The 24,424-nt window shown below is 53.5% G+C and overlaps 2 protein-coding genes across 3 annotated transcripts in view; both read right to left on the reverse strand.

The window, feature by feature from the left end:
- CD81 (CD81 molecule) overlaps positions 1–12,562 on the reverse strand; it is a 37,275-nt gene extending 24,713 nt beyond the window's left edge. For both annotated transcript variants that reach the window (XM_059825790.1, XM_059825789.1), the window contains exons 1-2: positions 12,455–12,562; positions 529–643 (exon numbers count right to left, since the gene is read on the reverse strand). In XM_059825790.1, coding sequence (XP_059681773.1) covers positions 529–643; positions 12,455–12,520 — 181 coding nt within the window. In that variant the 5' untranslated portion in view covers positions 12,521–12,562. The remainder of the gene's footprint in view (positions 1–528; positions 644–12,454) is intronic.
- A 10,602-nt stretch (positions 12,563–23,164) lies between these two features.
- Positions 23,165–24,424, reverse strand: part of TSPAN32 (tetraspanin 32) — a 29,945-nt gene continuing 28,685 nt past the window's right edge. The window contains exon 8 of the mRNA XM_059826047.1: positions 23,165–23,260. Coding sequence (XP_059682030.1) covers positions 23,165–23,260 — 96 coding nt within the window. The remainder of the gene's footprint in view (positions 23,261–24,424) is intronic.

Raw genomic sequence — 24,424 nt, forward strand, 5'->3', positions numbered from 1 at the left:
GGTTTTCATCTTCCAGCAAGCCAGCGTGCTGTCAATTTAATAAAAAATCATGCTAAGCTGAACCGTAACACGCAGAGAGGCTCCACCTGCCTCTCCTGGAGAACATGAGTCACAAGCTTGCCGAGCTTCACTTTCCACCACCAGCCCCTCCGTCGGCTGCTTCTACATCCCTCTGGATCAGAAATGAGACACGATTCCAAGAAGTCCCCCCTCTTCCCAAACGTGCTTTGGGGCAGACCGCAGCAGAGAACGGCACCGGAGAAAACCCGCTACGCCGCAACACGTCTTTTTGTGCTTTCAGCCACCGCGACTTTGGATTCTGCGCTTGGGCCACAGCTGACATTTAATGAAGGCTTTGACTGGCGCGGCAGGGCATATTTTGGGGAGCACGGAGGGAGCGGGAGGTATTTTTAGTCCGACCTCCTTGCTGCTCACCTGGAGCTTTCCGCCCTGCTTTCGGACACGCTGCGGTCTACCCAGGGGCACGACGCCCAGGCAGCGACACCAGCATCCCCCGGACCTACTTACCGACATAGAAGGTGTTGGGGGCCTGCTTGTCCCCCAGCTGCAGGTAGAGGATATTCGTCGTCTGCGAGTCATGCCGGAGCCACAGGGCCACTCCCAGGATGATGCCACCGGCCAGCTGGGAAGAAAGCAGAGGGAAGCAGGCGTTATCCACCGCTCCGGGCCCGGCGCGGCCGTTTTCAGGCGAGAGCAGAAGCCTTGCTTTTCATCTTTCTGCAAATTCTTATTTACTCCTTTCACGTACAAGAACATCCTTCCTAACCGCCGTCCCACCCGTGCAAGGTGCTTTCTGCCCCACACCACACGGTCTTCCCTGCTTCATGAGAAGGGCCCTCATTCTGGGGACGTGCAAAGCCCTTTCCAGTTCCTGCAGGTGATTTCTTTCCTGCGAGCTATTTTATTACTCCATTAAAACGGAAGGCTCAGCCTTACCCAAGGCTGTGCAACGAGATGTGCAACTGAGGCTTTTAGGAGAGCTTTTCAAGAGAAGTTAGGATCAGCCCCAATTACTCCCTATTCCCAACGGGCTGTTGTCACCCCATTTCATTTCTCTGTGATGTACAAACAGGGGTTTGGGTCTTGTTTGCTCTGCTGAGAACTGGGTAGGAAGGATGGGGAGACTGTGGCTCAGAAAGCGGGGGGACCGTCAGTTTTTCCCTCTGCCCCCAGTCTCACGTGCACATTTCTTCCCACCCAGGGTCAGGGTTCCAGTCTGAGCAGACCCAGTGGGACAGAGCTTTCCGCACCCCCAAAGGTTGCTCTGCCTCGGGGGACGCTTGTCCAACCCACACGACACCAAAAGGCAGTAAAACCGCCAGTAACGCCGAGCAAGAGCAGAGACATCGTGGCTTTGCATGGCCACCGCACCCGCTCACAGGGGATCCAAAAAGCCTCCAAACCCCCCCAAAACACACTCATCACAATGTCCACATCTTGACATTTAGCACAGTGTTTAGGAGCACACAGATGACTAAGAAACCACGCTCAGTGGGACTTGGTAACATTTCCAGCAGCGTCTTTGTGTTATATCCCTTTACTCCCCTCCCAGTGGGTCTTGGGGATGTCCCACATCAGGAGGGGACAGAGAAGGATTCACACAGCTGCCCTTGCAGCATCGCTTTGAGTAATATCTAAGTCTTCTTCCAAGGTGTGCCATGAGCATGGGAACCCCTGCAGCCATCACTTCCACTGCTGGGTTCACTGCCTGTTTCATTTCATAACGTCATAGAAAAAGAGAAACCGTAACGCATGTCCCCACGGGAAGGCTGTGAGCTGGGACCACGCTCTCCCGCTCCTCCGGCACGTACAGCTTTCCTTGACATCCTAATACAGAGATTGAAACAGAGCAAGGCCTCGGTTCAGGCCAAGGCACAACCACGCTGCTTTTGGAGGCTACCATGAAGGCGCTCGACGGAGCTGAGCAGTTCTGCGAGACGATGCAGCTGAAACTGCTGCCTTGCCCGTGCCGGTGTCCGGCAGAAGAGCAGAGCACTTGCAGACACACATGTGCATGCAGACACACATGACGGAGCCCCCAGAGCAGGGATAAAAACACGCTTCACAGAATCACTACGGTTGGAAAAGACCTGTAAGATCATCAAGTCCAACCATCAACCAACCCCACCATGCCCACTCAACCATGTCCCGCAGTGCCACATCCACACGTTCCTTGAACACCTCCAGGGATGGTGACTCCACCACCTCCCTGGGCAGTTTATTCCAGTGTCTCACCACTCTCTCAGTAAATAAATTTTTCCTAATATCCAGCCTAAACCTCCCCTGGTGCAACTTGAGGCCATTTCCTCTTGTCCTGTCACTCGTCACTTGGGAGAAGAGACCAACACCCACCTCACCACAACCCCCTTTCAGGTAGTCGTAGAGAGCGATGAGGTCTCCCCTCAGCCTCCTCTTCTCCAGACTGAACAACCCCAGCTCCCTCAGCCGCTCCTCATCAGACTTGTGCTCCAGACCCCTCACCAGCTCCGTCGCCCTTCTCTGGACACGCTCCAGCACCTCAATGTCCTTCTTGGAGTGAGGGGCCCAAAACTGAACACAGCATTTGAGGTGCGGCCTCACCAGCGCCGAGTACAGGGGCACGATCACCTCCCTGGTCCTGCTGCCCACACCATTTCTGACACAGGCCACTTGAAACACAGGAGGAAATGTTCTGCCTATGGAGCATCAACCCAGCTTAAAGCTGGAATATTTATGTCCAAATAATGGAAAGTTTTATGACCGACTTCCTCACTGTTTTCTCTTTCAGGGAGAGGTGAGGAATGGCAGCGGAGGACGGGAACAGATCGGGGGCACTGCGGTGGGGAAGGTGCCACTGAGAGGAACTCCAGCCGGAGTAGTTCCAGCAGGACTCGCTGTGTTCTCCATGACACCCCCCATTCCATTTAAAACCATGAGAGAGAGGGGAAAAAAAATAAACACACATGTAAACAAAAAGAAAACCCTTAAGAATTCAGTATCACATCTACGAAAGGCTGGAAGTGCCTGTTCAAACGCTGATTTAGAGCGTCCTAAATCCTTGAAGCCATTCATCTTAAAAAAGAGAAGATAACTACCAAAGAGTACAGAAGCAGAAACACGATTTTTTTCAAAAGGTCAGCTACAGGCATGAGAGGCACCATGAAGGTCACATCAAAAAAAAAAAAAAAAAAGAGTTAGTTCAGTAAAAGTGCAAAGTCTCCAGTTGTGCAAGCGCAGCAGAGCCCCGGCGAACGCACGAGGGCTGGGATCTGCAAGGCAGGCTGTCGGTGGGAGCCCGGCTCTGCCCCTCGGGAGGTCAGCTGGTGGTTTTCCTCCCTCCTCATCCCTGCAAATCCCAGCCAAGAGATTTTTACAGGGGTGCCATTGAAGCTGGGGCAAAGCCACGCAATTTGTGCAAAACTCAGCGGGCAAGCTGACCTTGGGGCTCCTCCACTTACCAGAGGGAGGAAATCCCCACCAGCTCCCTGGGGAGGGAGGGAAGATTTGACAAGCCTTTCTCCAATTTGCCTTCAAAATAATCAGCTTTTAACAGTTCTCCCACAGCAACCAATGCAACTTCCCCACCGGCATGGTCCCTCGTCCCTCTCGCACTTGGGAGAGCCCAAGTTTCTCCAAACGCTCGCTACGGGGAAAAGTCACGAAAGCTTCTCCGTGCTCACGTCCAGCTCCAAATAAGGCAGCTCGTGGCTTTGCAGAAAGTTACCCAGAGCCAGCCTGGCATGGCTCGTTCATTGTCTGAGGACATAACGAAGCCCGTGTTTATCCCCTCGGGAGGAGGAGAACATCCCCAAATTAATCAGTGTCACTCTTAAAGTAAAGGTCCCTCCGTGGCTCCCAGGGGAGAAGAGACCCTGAGGAAGACTGGGGTTTCTGTGCTGGCTGGGAGAGGCGAAGAAAAGACTGCAGCCCTTTTTGGTTTGGTTTTCCCTCTGCAAGGAACCATCGCTCTGCCCCGGCACGCTGCCCTCCGCGCTCAGCAGCACCCACCCCAGCACCCCCTGCCACCCACGGCGAGGCTGGGGCGACACCAGCTGCTTTCCAATCAAATTTGCCCCAAAACGCCCGACGCGGAACCGAAAGCAGGCTGCAAGCTATCCTCAAAATATTTCTTAATCATTTGGGAGTGTCAACTGAAGGGATAGAGCCTCTTGCGACTCATCAATCCCACCCCAGCGGTGAGGTCTGCCTACGGCAGCCAGCTGAACCGTCTCCAGATGTTCCCGGTTTCAGCCCGAACGCACCCCAGGAACACCCCACGTCCGTCCCTCCCGCGCCGCCTGACTCCATTTGCTTTTTTAACAGAGCACAGAGGACCTCCGAATGGAAATTTTAATCCAAGAGCAGCTGGATTTCTTAAGAGAAAGCAACGTTCACTTACTAATGAAAACAGGGTTTAGGCTACGATGAGTAACTTTTTCCATGAAAACCATACATCCTTCCACCACCAAGAAGCGCAGAATGTAATTAAGGCATCTTTCTTCCCAAAGGAAAGATGACAAGAGGGAGAAAACCTCATCGGCTCACCGCAGTAACCCTGCCTTCCACTGCACCTTGCTTGGGAGAATCTCATTTTTAAACACAACAACTTCTTCCACATATAACCTCGGTATTTTCCTCCCTCCCCATCCTACAATCGCTGCTGTTTGCTGACACGAGAGCCAGAAGAGCTCCAACCACCGACGGCCGCGTCACGCTGGTCTCCAGGCTGCGTACCCTCATGCATCAAATATCCCTTTTCCCCCCCCTCTCCGTAGGTATCCAAGGTATCGTGCCGTGTACCTCCCTGCTCTGTGCTTGCCCGGCTAGCCAGACACTAACGCCTCAGAGCCTGGGGCCGTCACTCGTTGCAGATATACCCCGAGTGCCCAGCACGGCTCTCCATTTAAATTTTTGGGGACTGCTTTAAGGAAGGTGATAATTTAAAAGTTGCAACTTCATCACCGCCAGCACTGCATCGCTCTTAGCTCTGCTTTCCCCAAGCCAACCTCCCCAGCCAGCCCTTTCCCTGCCGGCACGAAGGCACCTCCAGAGGTGGACGCCGCTGAAACAAGCAACTGCTTGGACTCCAACTCGGAGCATCCAGATTATTTTCCACCATTTTAAGTGCTACTAACTTTCTCGGCTGCTTTTCCAGCCTTGCGCTTTCCTTCGCTCTGGAGTGTGCTGACCCCGGAGATCGCACCCCGAGCAGCCTGCCGGCACGGCCGAGCTGGCGCAGCGAGCTCCAGCGTTTCCTCTTTACCGCTATTTTCCACCTTCCAGAGATTTATTGCTTCTTCCACAGACAGCCAGACTTTTCCAGCTGGATCCTGCCTGCCGCCCAAGGCTTGCTTTTCGCAGGGACGACATTCCTGGCTCGGCGGGGGGAAGCCCCCATCGGATGCTGCCTAGGAGAGGGAAAAGGCAGCCCCCTGAGAGGTGGTGGGGTGGTACCCCACGTGATGGGGTATCACCGTCTGAGCATCACGACGATGGCGGGTGTGCAGCCCCGGTTTGGGGCTCCCTCCCGGATTGAGCCTCACCGACCGATATGCCGTTCACCCTAAAATTTCCCAGCTGTGGGAAAAAAGATCCAGCTGTGGAGCAAGGGAACAAAACCGTCTTTCATGGCTTAGGCACTCCTCCCCTCCACAAGAAACTCCCATGATTTAGGGGTGCAAGGAACAGCCCCATTCCCCTCTTTAATGCAGGGCACCCCATAGCCAAGCTGCCTCCACCTTCGCCTGCTGCTCCCCAGACACTTGCGTACGCCACAACGTGCATCACCCTCCCCGGTCCCTTCTGCTGCCCCCAGCCCTCTTCCTCCTGCTCCCTTCCCTTCGCCCCTCTCCAAAATAGGTTTCCTGGCAGGGAGGAGGAGGAGGAGGAAGAAGTCCTGGCTACAGGACGGCTTGCCGGGCACGCCAAAGCGAAGCAGACATCCTGCGGCTCAAGCCGGTGGAGGAGGGAAGCGGAGGTGCCAGCAGTTTCACAATGCTGTATTTTTAGCAGCACCGCTTCCCGCGGCCGGTCCCGCCGCCGGGACGCCGCTTCCCACCCCGCGTGAGCGCGAGGGCCGGGAGAAGCTCCTGCCTTGCCACAAAACCACCGCCGGCAGAGCCCGCGCCGCGATGCCTGCGCAATACCAGTTACTTACATGCAGCAGGATGCTGCCAAGAAAGCGTAACGGATCTGAGCTGGTTTATGATTCAGGTAGACGATTAGAGATTTTTAACAGGTTTTCACACCGCACAGGCTTGCGGCTTCCCTCACACCGCCTGGAAGCTGAGCTCTTTGAGGGGGGTGGCACCCGGACCCCACTCGAGGAGCCCAACCAGGGCTCCCCACGGCTCCTCTCCAGCACAACCTGAAAGCAGCCGAGATGGAGTAAAACTGAATCCCCCTCCTTTTAGGCGTGGGGAACCGGGGTGCAGAAGGACGAAATGGCTCGCCAAGGCTGAAGCATCTTGCCACGCAAGAAGCCCCTCGCACGCACGGCCAGAAATGAATTGCTAATTTGGGGTTGAACGCTTTGCCCCCAGGTCATTTGTGGGTCTCTAGGCGGAGCAGCAGATATCATATCTCCAATACGTGCAGCGTAAATAATGAAACATCATTTTGTCAGCGCACCTAGCAGGAACGGGGGAAAAAAAGCGAGGAGGTAGAGATTCATAACTTGATGGAAATTACCTTTGGAAGGGCAATACAAGCCCTTGCAAGATGCGTGCTGGCACCGTACAGGTTTCGCACTCCCACCTCAAGGACCGAGGCGGGCAGGAGAGGAGCAGACGACGGCTGGTGGCAGGCGCACACGTACAGGCAGCACCGAGCCTGCCCACACCCTGCACCTCGCTTCCTGGAAAGCAGAAGCTGAAATTTGCTTTTCTATTGCAAATAGATGCGCCCTGCGGAAGCGCTGAAAGGGCTCGGGGCGCAGCAGGGAGCTGAGAGCTGAACGGCAGCCCAAGAGCCTGGGAACTTCGGTTTGATGCTGAGACTGTCTTCCTGTTATGATGGCGGGACTTCACGCCAAAAATTCACTTAAAATTTTAAGGTGAGAAGCACTACAGATCATCCCCCGCCCCGCTTATTGGGGTGGACTGTGGGATGCCCTGGAGCACCAACATGTCAGGATCCCCGCGAGACTTTTTGGGGGGATGTAAGCAGGGGAATTGACTGAAGTCAGACAAACGCGGTTGCAGTTTCACAGCCACACAACGTAAAAAGCTTCTCCGCCAAACTCGGCGCGGGCACCGGCAAACCGCAGCGACAGACACTTGGAAAGCGCAGGCGAGGTCTTTCCACTCCCTTCCGTGGCGATCGCGCTCGACGGCCGCCAAAGGTTGGGCTGAAAGTTTGCAGGCAAGGCCTGCCCAGGAATTGCAGAAAGGGCGTTTAGGAAGAGCCCCGTGCTCCGCAGGCAGGAGGAGGAAGGCAGCCTGCAGCCCGTGCCCCGCTCCCAGCGGCGCAGCCGCCGCCACCTTCCAGCAGCGGCTATTAATAGAGCCGCTGGCCGGGGCGAAATTCTCCGCTGGTACCTATAGTTACCAGCCTCACAACACTGCGGGGCTTTTCAAAACAAGCTCCGGAGGAACACTCCCGGAGGAGCAGCTCACCAGAGGCCAAATAAAGCTTGATGGATGGGAGGAGAGCGGGAATCCAGCACCAAAATCCAGGAGTGGGGTCCTCCGACGGGGTACACCGAGCTCCCCGCCTGCCACAGCCTGATCCCCGCTGCGGATTGAAGTATCACTATACACTGACATCTACCAGCAGGGTTTAATCACCTGCGGCGGAGAGAAAAACAGTTTCAGATATTGCTTTAAAATTAATTTGGCCCCATACATAAGCATTTGACTACAATGGTAATACAACTGCTTTCCTTTTTTAATAATATGGTGAAAGGCACTTGTACAGTACAGGATCAAAGTGTTTCTCAAGGCGTCGTACAGGGGTTAATGCTCTTGCAGGAGATAAGCATTACGGCGCTCGGCAGAAGAATAACCTCAGGAAAACAGAGCAATCCCCCCTCCAGCCACCAGCGACGCTCCCTCCTTGCGCCTGCAGCCCAGGCCATTAACTGAAATCGGGTACCCCCACCGGGCAGGGCACCGGTCTCTTCAAAAGACCTGCTTAAATAACCTTCTGCCTGCAGAGACTTCAGAAGAGGTTTCGTAGCTGATGGTAGGACTGTGTTCACCTGACAGAGAGCCCAGAAACACATCCCAGAGAGCCATCGGCAGGAAAACTTGGGTCCAGGTACTGAGCCTATTAAGGCAATCTCTCCCTTGCCCTTCAAAGATAGGCATTGAATAGCTGCAGGGTCAAACACACCTGGAAATACACTTGCCTGTACGTCGTCCCAGGATACCAACCCCAAAGTCGGTGGAAGAAGATGCTGGACTGGCATCACATCCTCGCTGCTCGCAAGGCTCTCTGCAGCTCCCAGGGAGACCAATAACGAAACCAAAGCCTGTGCTCCGCAGCGGAGCCGCCTGCCAGCCGCTATCACTAATAGCATTTCAGCAGCGCTCGGTGCAAGCCCACACCCGAAACAAGATGCAAGCTGCTTTGTGAGGCCAGGGAGTCATTTCAAACCTGCGCCCCGCATGAACCACCAGCTCTTCCATTCTGCAGTTAAACCTGTGAACAGCGGTACCCAGCCACCCTCCCCGTCGCACCGAGAGGGTCACGAGGCGTTCAGCAGACTTGTCACCGTGGGACCACCACCACAGAGAGCTGCCACCTCCCTCCACCGTCACCTCTCGTCACCAAAGCCAAACATCTTTCTGCACGCTTTGCGGACTCCAGGGGACAGCCGACAAGATTTTCCAGCATTGCCCAATAAAATACTTGACTCCTCCACCCCTTCCCTTCCCACCACCACTGTTGAGACAGACTTTCACTTCCACCTTCCCTCTGCTCTTGGCCTTCCTCCCCTTTGCATGCCGACTGCACCGCATCCCCTCAACACAAGCAAGAGAAGAGAGTTACGCGGTGCCTGGACAACGGCATTAGGAGCAAGCTCTTCCTTTTAATTAGGCACCTCTCTGGTAGGGCAGTCAGCGGTGCTCTAGACCTGGAAGGCGGCCACGGGCTGTGTTAGCTAACAAGCTGGGCGATCCTTCTCCGAGCAAGCCAATTTCTCCTTGGTTACGTTTAAATACATTTTAAAATAGCACTTTGGCTTCCTTCGGCCTCTCCAGGGACTCTTTGCAGCGGTGGTCAGTTCAGCCCCGTGCGCCGAGCTCTGCTGTCGGAGTCGGATAATTCAGGAGAGCAGTCGAAGTCCGGCTGTCTGCTGAGCGTGGGACGGAGAAGCAGCTCCATCCCGCCCCGTGCCCAGCGCAGCTCCGCTCGGGGCTGCACGCTGAGCTGGGACTGCCCATCGCACCAGCAAAACCAGCCAGTAACGGGTACCACCGATGCTCCCTGCCGCAGGGCTGGGAAGCAGAGCATCGCCTCGCCACTGGCCACCCCAAGGTTTCAGAACAAGTTTGCAGCACAGAAAAGCTTTTGTCTTACCAGCCCTGTGTTTTACTAACTGGGTGAGATCCCTAGGAGCTGCCCGGGGCTGCCTCCACCCCTTCGGGGAGCGGATGCCACTGTGAAACACGCGGGGACCCTTTCTTTCCCAGGATGGGCACCCATTTGTATGCGTGGTCCGCGCAGCGGCCGCTGCTCCCTCCTCGAGAGCCACCCTGGACCGAGCAGGTGACCCCAGCAAGCCTGCCATCTTCTTTTCAAAAATGCCCGCCCAAAGGAAAAAACTACCCCAGAAAGAAAATAAAACCGAAACACCTCGGGCAGAGGGGGCTGCCGAGGCGCCCCAGGGAGCTGGCAGCGGGGCCACCTTTTCCTTTTCAACACAGCAGCTTTGTGAAACTCCCCCTGCGCTGCCAGGGGAAGGAAGCAGGGGGAAGCCAGAGGGGTGTCAGTTTATTTACACTCTGGCAGGACAGCAGGACTACTTTAAAAAGTTATCGGAGTTTCTTTCTTATTTGTTAACACCATTAAGGCTGAGAATTGCTTCCTTTCTTCCTCTCGGGCGCTGGAGCAAGTTCCGTGCAGCACGATGCGGTGTCTGCCACGCTTTGGGCTCTGCCTCCTGCTTGTTTGCATCAACAGCGCCGACCTTGGCTGGGCGCAAGGCAAGAAGGAGCCCAGCAGCTCTTGCACGCAGCTGGCAGGACCAGGGGGCTGCGAGCGCCCCGACTCACACCTCCCTGGGGTCAGAGCCGGCGTCCCGACACAGCCACGCTGCAGCAAGGGTGCTCAGCACCACGTCCAGCTTTTACGTACCACCCCGTAAAAAGGGCCTTCACGCTACGGCGGTGACCAAGGCACACCTCCCTGGGGATGCAAGGTTGGCTGCGTTCGCTTGCTGCTAAACCTAAAATTCCCCTTGTCTACTCATTTTTAAAAACAACACAAAAGGGCTTGAAAACCATAAGACCTGGTGTTCAACCACCCTTGCAGAAAGCATCGTTAACTCTAACAAAGCCCAGGTTTCCCATCTGCACAGGAGGCGGTCCGAGGGGACTGACCGCAGGCGAGCCCAGCGCTGGGGGGTGTTTTGGGGGGCCGGTGGGTCCCAGCTCCCAGGCACCCCTCCTTGGGAGGAGCTGGAGCATCTCCCCACAACGCACGCAAGGAGCGGGCATCAGGCTCCCGCCGAGGGGTAGGGCAAGGCACCAGGAGCCCTAAGAGGGCAATTAAAGGGATCGCCTATTCCTCTTGGAAGCAAAATGCCCGTTTATAAAAGATAAGCTGTTTTGCAAACACACACTGGGGCGAGCGAGCTTGGTCAGGAGCGGTGGCTGTGCAAAGCCCCCCGCATCCTTCCTGCCGCCAAGAAGACCCTTCCTCCCTCGCATCCGCACCCGGCGGCTTCAGCGACAAGAATGGCAGGAAACTGGGACCAGAAGGGAAGAAAAAGCCCTGGGATAAGCACGATTAAGTCGGAAGGAACAACACTTCAGAGAAGAGCCTACCCGCCTCCATCCTGCCATTTTAAGGGTGGAGGAAGAGGTTAAAAAAACCCCCCAGGACTGTCCCACATTCATCTTGCAGCTGGCAATGCATCAGGTATCAATTAACGCTGCTGTCGTCAGAGCTCGTCATCCCTCCCTTGGTCAGCGTTATACCCAGAAACGAGGCGAAGAGGCCCGAAATCAGGCCGGATTAGACACGCTCGCTCCCAGGCAGCAGTAAGCCCTACACCTCCCAGAGGTGGGCACCCCCAAAGAGCTTCACCGGGCACCCCGGGGAGAAGGCGGCGAGCGGCGGTAGCTCCGGGTGCCGAGGCAGGGTTTGCTCTGGACGGCACTGCTCCCCTCCCCACCTCTCCAGCCCTCCTTGCTGCGTTCCCCGCTGCAAGCAAAGAGTAAGAAACCCCCCCAAATCCCTCGGCACCGCAACGGGGTGTCGGAGAAGGGGCGCATCCCCACCACGCGGCCAGCGCTCAGCGGAGCCTTGCCTCCGCGGGTGGGGCTGGGCTTATTTGCAAGAAAAATAGTATTTTGGGGAATGGAAAAGAGGCTGTTTAAGGAATAAAAGGAGCAGCCTGCTGGGGCACAGGCCCTCGCTGCCGGGCGGGCGCAGGAGCAGGGCGAGAGGGTTTCTCGCCACACCGGCCCTCGCCGCCCAGGGTGCCTCTGACCCGGCCAAACCCGGTTTGCGGGGAAACCGGGAGACGGAGCTTTTTGCCAAATTAGCCGCTCGTCTGGATGGGTTATTTCACGTGAAACTTTCTGGGGAAAGGCAAGCCCTCCAGCTGGGGAGAGCCTGCGCCCTACACTAAGTTCCCAGGCGGTGGGGGCGGCCGTCCCCCGCTCGGGCACGACCCACACGCGGGCGTCGAGGCCGTGTCCCGCGGCCGCCGAGCCCCCTCCGCTCCCTGCCAGCTCCCGGGGCGGGGGGAGCAAAAACCAGCCCCCGTCGCCCGCATTGCTTTGAACACCCTCTCCCCCCCCCCCCCAGCGCCTCTCCTCCCTCCGCCTGCCAGCATCCCCCCCCTCCCTCCCGGGCCGGCTTCCCCCAGCGCAGCCCCACAGCCACAAAGGGGTTGGGGGGCGGCAGCCCCCCCCCGAGGGGACCCGCTGCGGCCCCCCCCCAGCTCTGCCCCCCCGCCCCGGGGGAGCAAGGCACCCCCCGCCCTGCCGCTCGGAAAGGATGCGTATGGCCATCTCTCTATACAGGCCGGTAGAAAAATACCTATAAATAGATATGCGTGTGCAAATAAAAGAGTAGATGCACAAAAAGGCGCAAGGAATACGCAGGACCCCCCCCCAAAAGGCAAAAAGCAACCCCTAAGCATAGCCAGGCAGCAAGCCTTAGCCCTGGGGGGGGCGGGAAGAGGTTAAGGGCAGGCGCAGGCAGCCGAGCCATGTTGGAGCCCCCGTTATTTCAAGCGCGGGGGCGAGCCAGCCCCCCCCGCCGCCCCGGGGCTCACCCAGAAGATGAAGTTGAAGACGAAGAGGAGGTATTTGATGCACTTGGTGCAGCCTTCCACCCCCATGGCGGCGCGGGCGAGGCGGGCGGCGGCGGCGGGTCCCCTCAATCTCGGCTGCTGGGCGGCGGCGCGGCAGGAAAGAGCCCGCCCCGCCCCTCGCCCGGCGCCCCGCCCCGGACACGCCCCCGGACACGCCCCGCCCCGCCGCGCGCTGCGGGGACGGGGGTCGGCGCACGCCGCCCTCCGCGCTGCCCGAAAGCGGGGGCCGCCTGCTGCTGTGCCCCTTTTTCCTTTTTCTTTCCCCTTTTTCCTTTTCCTTCCTCCTTTTTACCTTTTCCCTTTTTTCTCCTATTATCTCCCCCCTCTTTTCTTTTTTCCTTTTTATTTTCTCTTCCCCCCCTTTTCCCCTTTTTTCTTTTTTCTTCCCCCTTTTTCTTATTTTTTCTTTTTTCTTTTCCTTTTTTCTTTTTTCCTTTTCCCTTTTTTCCGTTTTCCTTTTTTCTTTTTTTTCTTTTTCCCCTTTCTCCTTTTTCCCCTTTCTCCTTTTTCCCCTTTTCCCCCTTTTTCCTTTTCCCCCTTTTTCCCCTTTTTCCCCCCTTTTTTCCCCTTTTCCCCCTTTTTCTCCTTTTTCCTTTTTTCCTTTTTCCTTTTTTCCTTTTTTCCTTTTTTCCTTTTTCCTTTTTCCCTTTTCCCTTTTTCCTTTTTCCCTTTTTCCCTTTTTCCCTTTTTCCCTTTTTCCTTTTTTCCTTTTTCCTTTTTCCCTTTTTCCTTTTTCCTTTTTTCCTTTTTCCTTTTTTCCTTTTTCCTTTCTTTTTTTTTTTTTTTACTCTGTGTGTTTGGTTTCCCCTGTTTCTCCTCTTTTTCCCACCCACCAGGGGCAGCTCACAACAAAGAGTTGCCTACACGCAAGTGACAGCCGCAGGGGCTGATGTTGGGGGGCTGTGGCACCACCATCCCCTAAACCTCACCAGGCAGAAACTGCTGTGAAGGGGTGCAGGGTGCAGCAGGATTTGTATTTCTATATATAGAAGTTTTAGGGTGCATCCGTGAGGGGACGCCCCTTCTAAAAAAAAAAAAAAAGAGAGAAAGGGTTTTTTACAGTAAAAGTCACAGTTTGAAACTCAGAGAAGCATTTCCTCATTTGTTTCCCGCTCCTATTTTAGCCTAAGCTCTCATCAGCCAAACACTTTTTGCCTAAGCTTGTGGCTTTATTACCACAAGCAGTTTCACCAAGTTCAGTAGAACCAGTCAGGATGTTTTCCCCCGGTTAACGGGTGGCATGAGCATCTGGGGGGCTTCAGGGCTGCCCTCCAAAGAGATTTGGGTCACACATGTCAACAGTTCAAGTAAGCCTCACATTATGGCTTAGAAATTCTGGTTAAATTTTGGTTAAAAAAAACCCAAAGCTCTGCAACAGAAGCAGGATGAAATTTCCCAATCTTTTGGCCAAAAAACCCACTTTGGCCCGCTTGCTCACCCCTAGAAATATAAATTGCTCTCACGCCACGTTGTGCTTCCAGCAAGCTCATTCGCGTCTTCTAGGGGCAGGACAGTGAGTCGCATAATCAGAGCGAAAGAGGACTTCTGGTAGGCAGCAGCCGGCAGCTCCAGCAAAGGTCAGGACCTTCCCGTGCCAAACACGAACTCGGCACCTGCCCTCTTTCTGCCCGGGCACTTTCCTCTAGCGAAATCATTTCAGGGAGCAGCGTCTGAGCCAAACATTTTCACGCTTGATGGAGTCTTCCCTGCCATGCATCCCCTAAGCAGGTATGTGCTGTGAGCCACGCACACGTTTCCTACACGTGTACACTGAAAATGAGTCAGCTTGTTCCAAAATCATGCCGTTGCCTCCAGACATGAGTCGGTCCAGGGCTCCGTCGTGTTCATCAAACCCTTCTTTGCCCCTCAGTAACAGCCCCCCGCACTCCGCGGCAGCAGGGACCAGGGTTGAATAGAAGTTGGCCCTGTTCCCCAATTACTTATGCTGAGTACATCCCCAATTGCGGGCTTGCCATGGATGCATAAACCCTTTGTCTCTAAGCCACATCCACTCATCCAGCCTTACCAATGAAGCCGGAGGTTCACAAGGCTATTAGTGCATGTAACAGCTATCCCAAATTATCAGTACGACCCATCGGGCTACGGCAATAGCCGTACTCCTGTGTGGCTCCTGCTCATCAATCCAAAGGATAACGGCAGGATCCCGAAGCTGCTCGCTTGCTACATCACAGCATCCCACAACATCTTTTTTCTGCACCTTCACCCTTTCCAGCTGTCAATATTAAAACAAAAATACCCCCCTCACCCCAACCAAACGGGGAGGTTGATGAGAGGAGGATACATGAACCAAGGAGCCTCTCGTGTACTTAGGTGGCTGTTTGCAGAAAAACTCCCGGAGGTGCTGCTTGGAGAGAGGGAGAGGAAGGAACCAGCTGCAAACCAATAAGGCCTTCGGCAGCAGCGGCCCCGCCAACTGCGAAGGAAAACGACTCTCAAATCAACATTTGTGCTCTGGATAGCGGGCAGCCCCAGCTGCAATCACTGCCACAAAGTTGGCATTGAAACTGCTTCTAGGGAGCTCGGGAGTGCTTTTTTTTTTTTTGGTCCCTGTTGCTTTTCTTTTCTTGCTTTCTGCCTTTTTCTCCTCTTATGTTGGGAAGCGAAGGAAAATGGAAAACGAGAAACAAATCTTTTCATACCCTCCAAAAATTGTATTAGCGAACAATTTGGCTTGGAGCTAACACTGTCCCGTTCCTGGGACCTTCCCTCAGGTTGCATTGGGGCGCGTGCTGCCCAGGGCTCAGGTACCGATGTGGCTCTGGCAGGGGGAGCAGGGGCACAGCCCCACCATCTCCTACATCAAGAAGCTCCCAGTTACAAGCTAAAGCCTACTGGATCTAAACTGGCTTCACCCATCTGGCCGTACCAACAAGGTCCTCTCCAAAACTTGGGAGTAGAAAAGGATTTCAAGCTTTGCCCAAACATTTTTTGGTTTGTTTGTTTTTTAAGCGGCTACATTTGAAAACTTTGACCTTAATGTACAGGAAGAAAAAAACCACCACCGTGGCAGAATGTCAAGATAACGTATACTGTTTCTCAAGATTATGTGTGATTTCAGATGTTGTATATTCATTTGTCACTTGCTGAACAGTCCATAAAGTACCAGAACTGCGATTCAAAGACTCTCAGCAGCTTTATCAGCTCTTTATAAAATGCTGCTGTATAAATAAGTAAAACTAATTTGCACAAATTCAGTTCATGTGTCGGTGTCACATGCCGGTATCGAGTGTAAGCGCTATGAATAGGGCTGATGACTTCCCTCTTTAGGAGGATGGGCTCGGCTCCAGCGCTCAGCAGTGCGCCATGCTAATGCACAGCCCTTCGCGGAGCAGCCAGCTGCGGGCAGGTCTGGGAAGAAGCTACCTACCTCCCCAGCCTCGCATCACTGAAAGAAAAAAAGTAAACTCTAAAAAGGTAAAAAAAAAAGCCCCAAAACCCCAAATAAAAAAGTCCCCCTGCCAGCGAGCTGCCGTTTGAATTTGCTTTCGCCATGGGGTTTGCAGGCAGCGTGAAGCAGCAGAGAGCGGAGGCGCTTGCAGTGTTTTTCCTCCGCCCGCTGGGCTTGGGCTGTTGGGGTTTTTTTGTGTGAACCTGTTTAAAAAGCCAGTGTCACACTCGCGGGTTTTGGCATAGCTGACATCTCTTGGTATGACTCACCGGCTGCGATAGCGCGATGCGGCTTGAGCTGCCTCCCAGCCCCGGGTGTAGCCGGCAGTCGCTTAGCGGCAGGACTCGGCGAGCCCAGTCCCCGGGACTTCGAGCCTGCTTCTCCCAGGGAGATGCCCGCCAGCCTTCCAGCAGCTCCACCAAACCCCCCCTGTGTTTTCTAAAAAGTGATGGAGGGGGACGAGGGGAGAGGACAGACCCGCACCCTCCTCACCTACGCATGCCTGGAGAGCTGGCGACCGGGGTGCGAAGCGATTGGCATCAAGGCAGGCTCTAAACACCTAACACCCAGGGGCTCCAGGAGATTTGGGAGAGCAGATGGGAGTCCCTCCTCTGCCGGGGACCGCGGGATGGCCGCTGACGTGGTACTCTGGCTGCATGGCTTGGGCTTGCGTGGCAATCCCCCTGCCCTCCTCGCAGCCAGCGCAAAAATGATGGGCCAACCGCAAAAGGCACGTCATTTTGTGGGTGGGGTCCCAGTTAGCTTTTAACCGCCGCATCTTGTTTTCTGTGGAATATATGACAGAAATAGCCTGAATTTCCAATTTACCTGTGGTGGTAACAAAACCAAAAAGCAACAGCAGCATCACCAAAAAAATCTTTAAATGGGACATCTTGGAGGTGCACAAAAAGAAGCTCAGAAATTCATCCTGCGGGAAGCTAATAGTCCCAGAGCGCATAAGAATAACTCCCTAGGCAGCCAACACCCCGTGACACTATTTTTCAAGGCAGGGACTGAGCAAGGGCAAGCTGCAGGGCACGGACTGGCCTATGGCAGCGGGACGATGGAGCTCCATCGCCCAGGGAGAGGCCTGCCGGCGCCCCTGGGGAGCCAGCCGACACCTTCGTTTTGAGTAGAAAAAATAATATTAAGAATCTCATCCACATATCTAAGGGGACATCTCCAGAATGTCTTTTCTGTGCTCCAGTGGGAGCAGCTGGCGCTGCTGCTCATCTGAAAATCCCTGTGCCCGGCTCTGCAAATTCAGCCGCTGCGCCTGAAGTTTCTGTTTCTAATAAACTCAACAAATGGTTCCTGTCTGCGTGGTCTGTCTCTCTGCCATCTTTAAATATTTATGTCAACGTATCTATGGTGATGGGTCAGGTTATATAAAGAGGAGGAGGAAGGGGGGGGCGGTGGGGAAGGACCGCGTCGGCTGCCGCCGGAGCTGTGGCAGAGGGAGAGCAAACCCGAGCGGGTTTCCCCATCCAGCCCGGACGCTCCCTCTTCTCAGCTCAGCCTCTGCCGCTCGCGAGCCTGGGAAGCGACCGTTCATTTTCCTCGGGGCCTGAGAGAGGGCCGAGCCGCAGCTGGGCTTAGCCGCCCTTTGCGAGGTGCCACGTGGGAGAGCAAGAGCCCAGCGCATCGATGCAGAGAGCTTCTATTGTATAATCGATGTATAATTCATTAGTAGGTGAATAAAGACTGGAATAGCTTATTGCTGATGTAACGGGGCTAAAAAGAAAGCGAACGTGTCCATGAGCAAGCTGGTGCACACGGGGGTTAAACAACAGCACTTGGTGATGCTGAGGGGAGAGAGGGGGGATTTTGCCTTGGCATAACATGAACAACCCAGCTAGCCGGCTGCCAGTGACTCCGCGATGCAGGGATATGCATCTTCCTGGCAAAAATGCTGGGAAGGACCTTTCCTTTTCGTTTGCTGGAGTCTGGGGGAATAGCATCGGGTAGGCAGGAGGGTATTAGCTGTGGGTGGGCACCTCCGGGCTCGGCTGAAAGTGTTTCTCCCAAGCCGTGCCGATTCCTCGCACGCCAAGTGACTGCCCCGTATCTCTTCCAGATAAAGAGATGGTTGGGTTTTTTTTTTCCTCCTGGCAGGGGTAGATAATGCAGATTGCCTCCAGGCATTAATTTGTGTGCCAGACCCCCAAAATGGTGCGTGACTGAAGACAGCACTGGATTTGTGCTGGGGGTCAGAGGGGCGGCACGGCGAGGAGTGGAGCAGCCTCACCGGCAGGCCTGCAGCCACTCATGGGTTTGGCAGCCACGGACAAAAGCTGCAAAACACACATCACGTGTGTTTTTTTCCAAACCAGCCTCCGAGGCTGCTCCGGGGCTCCCCCTCCTCGTTCCCGCGCTCTCCCCCCACCGTCCCACCCGGTGCTACCTCTCCAGCGGACAGGGTTGATGCTCGCAGCCGGTTGCTCACCCTCCCAGAAGAGGAACTACACAGTTAAGAAAAAAATCCCTTTTCACCCCAATATAGCATTTTACTAAAAGAGAGAATCGCAACGACACTTCACGTGAAAGTCAGAGGGAGTGTGGGATCTGACCGTGTATTCAAAGCAGCTTCTGACCTTACCTGCCTTCAGCTGTGCTGGCGGAGATCTCCGGCGTGGAGCATCTTCCACCTCTGGCTGCATTTCTAGAGGAGAATTAAAGGCAGCTGCTTTTGCAAACGCATTGCTTCTGCACCTGGTTAAAAAAAAAATATATATGTCTATCAACTATTTCTTCAAAAAATACTTCCTATGCCTGCAGCTTGGAAATGCAGCTTTACCTTGGTGGGAGATGGCTTCCTTACCACCCCAGCGCTGCAAACGTCCACCCAAATTTGCCAACCTACAAGTCTTCGGAAGGACTTGCTCAGCAGTATCTCCTCTAGGAGCTTGCTGCAGGCGCGAACCAGAGTCGCGCAGCAAAGGGGCTGTTGCGTGAGGAAGTTGTGTTTTGACGGCAGTGGGATCTGGCAGACATACGGTAAATAGGGCAGGAAATAGCAAAACGTTTTGGCCAGTGCACCACGAGGCTGCAAGATTCCCACTCTCCTCACCACCAAATCCCTTTAGAGAGTCAGTGAATTGCTTAACTTGTGCTTGTCACAAGCTCCTCAGTTTTTTTCTGGGTACCAGAAAACACGATTTGCAGAAACCCTGAGCATCCTCAGCTGCCCTGCAAAGCTGTGCCCTGCTCACCTGCAATTCTCCAGGAACAGGACACTGAAAATGCCGTTGGAGCAGGTGCTGGGAAAGCTCCCCTGGGCTCGTAAGCAAGCTGTGGTCGGGCCACCCACGGGCACGCGGTGAGCCCCACGTAAAGCCTCGGGGGAAATTCATGCTCATGCTGGCAGAGCAGGACCCAAGCGGTGCATGGGCAGGGAGGGATGGAGAGCAGCACAAAAGGCTTCTTGCTGCTGCCATGGGCTGGTGCTCCCCAGCCCCGCAGGTAATCACCTGGCCTTAGGTTGCTCCCTCTTCCCGTGTCCTCAGGTAGAGTTGGGGGTTTGTCCAAAATAAAAGGAAAAGGGTAACTCACAAGCGCAAGCTAAAGCATACCCGTAGAGAGGCCAAACTGCGATTGCCCAGGTAACCTTAGTGGAACTAACTGATAATTGCTGGAGCTTAATTGACAATTAATTGGAGCCAATTCACAATTAACCTTTGGTCTCTCGTTAATTTTTTTTTCTCCTGCATATGCCTACACAAACAGGGATTCCTTTCCTACCGGAGTTTGTGTGTTGACATGCTTGTAACAAGCAGCTTCCGCTTGTGCAAGCCCCGAGAAGGCTCACTGGCTCTGCAGGTGTTTCCTAGCCTGGCTGCCGGCTTTGCATCCCCACTGCTCAGCTCCATGCTCTTATTCCAACAAAATCTCTCTCTTGTTCTTCTCAACACCGGGGAAATCTCAGCAGTGGTTACAAACAGGTTCCTGGGGTTTTGCTCCAGTTGCAAAAGAGCTGTAATTTGCCCATAGCGAGCAGCAGGTTAGGGACTAGTAGATGCAAGCACATTGACTGCGGGATAGGGATTTTTTTTGTTGGCACAGGTGTTAAAAAAAAACCCACTCGACACCCGCCCACCTCGCAGCTTCCATCCAGCCATCCCTGGGTGCTGCCATTTCTACGACCGCAAACAAAATGGTAACGCCGCGCTTTTCTGCAACAGGTTTCTAAAAACCGAGGAGTCGGAGGTATCTGCTTTCCTGCTGCAGGAACCGACGGAGGGATGCCGTTGCGGGGCGGCGGGAGCCCCTGCTGCTACACGCAGCGCGAGCGCTCTGGTAGAAGAGCGTGTCCGGCCGAGCACTGCTCTGCCGCCCGCTCGTGAAAGACGCTGCTCCTTGCAGGGGAACTCCAGCAGCGGATGAAATGGGAATAAAGCTCATGAGATGGCCAGCACGTGCATACAGAACAAGGGGTTTGGGTTTTTTTATTATGGTTTGTTGGAGTATTTCTTACCAAAAAAATTACTTAAAGCCGACAGTCAGCTATCAGAGGAAGGAAAGGAACTTCCAGCTCCCTGGGACAAGAAATGGCGTGCTTCCAGCCTGCTGCTTACTGGGAAGAAGAAACAATGACCCTCCAGGCACATTATCCCCTTGTGAGACAGTTTGGTGCAGGTCACATTCCCATCCCTGCAGCGGAAATCATTACAGAGATGTGAGAACAGCAGCTACGCACACACACCCCTCCCCGGCCGGTGCTGGAAGGGTGTCTGCTACTTCTGAAGAAGTTTCAGCGATCACAAGTGGTTCAAGGGAAGCAAGAGCTGGGGGAGAGGGATACAATAGCCTTTCAGGTTTCTTTATCATATATATGCTACTCCTGTCCCTAATCATCCCTTTACATCAAAAACTGACCTGGGAAGGAGGAGCGCCTAAAGCTTTAGCAGTTCTGGTGGTGAAGCTTTGACAGAGATCTTTTCTACTTGACTTGAGAGTTGGTGAGGCTTAAGCAGGTAACCCACACTGGGAACATATGCTCTACCGACTTGCTCAATCTCCCGTTTTTTGATATGGCAGAACATCATCAGTTGTCCTGCCGACACAGAGCGGTGGGCAAGACCTGACTATCTAGCGTTTAAAAGAGTGAAACTGTAGAAATTTCTTTCATATACATACTCCGGTCTCCATTGCTTAAATGTGGCCTTAAGCTTTTTTCCTGCCCCTGCTTGCGTTACTCCTGATGAGGTACAGGCCTGCTCCCCCAGCAGCTGGCCGAGGGTAGGATGAGGCTGATGAGCGGCTCCTTCTCCTCCAAAGGACCAACGCCATCCTCTCCCTCGTGGGTGCTACAGGCGAGCGCCAGCTGCCCGGGGAATATCTCTTCCCAGCACTGAAAGACTTACTGAGGGCTCTCCATGACGCAACCCGCCGAGCAGCGCAGGCAGCCTCACGCATGGCAGAAAAAGAGAAGGAATGACGGCCTTTTGCAAGAAATTCATCTTTATTGAAGCAACCATGAGTCACGTGAGCTGCCAGCTGGCCTGAGGAATAACAATAGCAGTGGCCTGGACAATAGCAGCTGGAGCTCACAAGGGAGATTGTCCCTCTCCGGAGAATGATATACTTAACAGTACATATATACAGATAAGGGAATCTTCCCCCACTGCTAGAAAGCGGGCGTGTTGGCAAGTGCGTCTCACCACTAAACCCCTGCTAGACCGAGGGGCGTTGGTGACTGCCAGGAGGTAGCTTGAGTAATACTCTGGAGCAGTTTGTCCTTGATCCCGCTCCCAGCAAAGTCAATGGTGAAGCTCCGCTGGTTCCAAGGGAGCGGGATGAGGAGAGAGAGCCCTTCCCGCCACCCCCCAATGCAATTCTTTCCAATGCAAGATATTTGCAGCCACGTAAAAATGCTAACCAGGTGCTGTAGGTTGTACTGCTGTTCTTGTAGGTCTAGCAGCCTCTGCCCAAGGGCCAGGACCTGTCCTGAACACCAGCACCGGCCTTTCCACGTTTATCCCAATAAACAATTGCTACTTATTGTTGTTGTGGCTTTTAGCTATGAAAAAAGGAGAGGGATGAAAGCTGTTCTTGGTTCAACAGACATTTCACATAGCCCTATAGTTTACAGCAGGTTTTCCAGCAGGCGCTAAATCTATTGCAGTGGTGAATTTCAGCTCCTTACAATGAGGGCAAAGCACAGCAGGGAGCCGTCGTTCGAGCTAGGCTGAGAGCCGAGTTCTTCAGTTGATTGAGGTTTTTTAGATATCTGTTTATTATTGATAAGGTGATGTAAAGAGGACGTGGAGTTGGACATTGTATTGTTTGACCTGGCCGGAGATCAGTCCTGTTCTCTTATAGATTCAAACTTCAGTCCTGTGTGTACGTGTAATATCAAAGTCCTTTTGTACTGCACAGCAGCGCGGTGGGTTAGTGAAGCTCGATAAACACAGAGCTAAGGCTGGAAGTTGAACAATCCCCTGTGAAATCAGTGTGGCATCAAGCTCTAGGAGGTTGATAAATCCTAAGAATTAAAAAATAACAGTGTATTGCATTAGCAAGGAGGAATAACAGAGGGATATGTTCTTATGCTGGTCATTTCTTTCAAAGCTCATGCACCGCTTTCTGATTTTTTTCCTGATCTCTACCAAAAGCTCTGTAAATCTGGCAATATTTGAAAATAGGGGAAAAAAACAGTCAACAGTCATTGGATGCCTACATACTCGAGCACGATCAGAAACATGCCCAAAGTCAATCATTACGAGCGTCCAGGCTAGAAGAGCACATTTCCTATCAGCGATGACAGACTTTCTCTCCATGTATTTGCTGATAGCACAAGGTCGGTCCTGGGTTGTGATCCAAAGCCATCTTCCTATAAACTACTGCATCTTTGGGGGTCACAGGGAACTGCTCAGATGACAGCGCAAGAGAAGTTTGGTTTAATGCTGTGATTTTTGCTGGGCTTTTGTCTCCATTTTTGTCCTAAAGGGCTCTTCGGGTCCTGCTTGTGGAGCTACAGCCCGCACGGCCCCCGGCGAGGCGATTCTCCGAGCCCAGCTGCGTGTCTCGGTCCTTGTCCGTTTTCGGCGAAGGTGTGGGACTGCTCTTCCTCAGAGCATTGTCCGCTCTGACCAGCGCGGAAACGCACGACAGTTGGCAGTGCAGGAAGGGGAAATGTGTGACACATGTCCCACCGCATGACCCCACACAACGCCTTCCCGGGGGATTTTCTGGGTGACTTCAGACGTCTTCCTGCGCCAAGAGCTGGCGCTGCCTGGTAGGGGTGCCCGGGCGGCGGGTTTCTACCTCTCTCGCAGGATGTATTTGCCTTTCCGGTCCAGGTTACTGCTGAAGTGGATGGAGAACCAGAGGAACGAAGTCAGGATCATCCCGTAAACCTAAAAGGAAATAAATGAGGCGGTCACACAATTAAACACCAAACTGATTATGATGCTCCATCTGTGCAAATAAGAGATCATAGATGTTGCCTGTCAGTTCACTTGGCACTTCTGAATTTGTGTATCAGGATGTCACATTTTTCTCTGCTGGAAAACAGCTCCCTTAAATGGTGAACAATTCCAACATGGGAGAAAAAAACCCAAACACATGGTTAAAGCATCTGATTGGAATTAGCACAGTACAGCTCAAACCTGATCCTAAAAATACCAAGAAATGAGATGAAACCAGGAAATTCAGATTTCAAATTCCTGCCACAAAACATTCCTCTATGCAAACAAGCATATCTCTTTCATAATAACAGCCTCTTGTAACAGTAACATAGGGAGAAAAAAAACAAACCTCATGTACTGTTTGGAGTAAAAAAACCCCAATGGAACAAAAAAAAAAAAAAAACCCCTAACAAACCCCAAACCCCACCCCATGCATGTGCAGGGTTGTGAATGCAGAGGACGGTATAATTCCTCTGTATTGTGATATTCTGCCCGGTATATCACACATCAGGATTTACAGAGGCAACGTATCAAAAGGTAAGGCTGCTGTGGGAAGGATAACGAGGGCAGTAACAACATGCTCTTTCCTAAAAGTCTGCCTTAACGTGCAAGTGCCTTTGCTTGCTGCTTGATCTGGGGACGTGTGTGCATTGTTGGCCGAGGGACAGTGACATCAGAGGAGCTATAGCTCTTGTCATACGCTTCCTTTGCATCCTGCCATCACAATAGCGAGCCGTGCAGCGAGGTCTCCTCTAGCACGCGCTTCAAAAGACAGCCGCCTTATCTGGCTATGGCATCAAGCGGTGAAAAAAGATATATATAATAAAAACGCTCCCGCTTTTGTCTGAATATAGCTGCAGTGAAGTTCCTCCTCTACCTAAGAAAAATTAGAAAGCAACACCAAATATTCACACATGAGTTCCCATTTATAGCTCCATAGCAATGCCTGATGGTTTTCCTAATTTACTACCACCAGTATAAAACACAAAAGCATTTGTTCCTCTGGGTTTTATTTAGATGGAGAAGACTCCTCTAACCCATAATTGTGCCAAGGCGGACACAAGCAGTAAAGCCATCTCCAAATACACATCCAGCCAGGAAAGGTCGCCCCAG

Source organism: Gavia stellata, chromosome 17, assembly GCF_030936135.1.
Source record: "Gavia stellata isolate bGavSte3 chromosome 17, bGavSte3.hap2, whole genome shotgun sequence".
Lineage (NCBI taxonomy): Eukaryota > Metazoa > Chordata > Aves > Gaviiformes > Gaviidae > Gavia > Gavia stellata.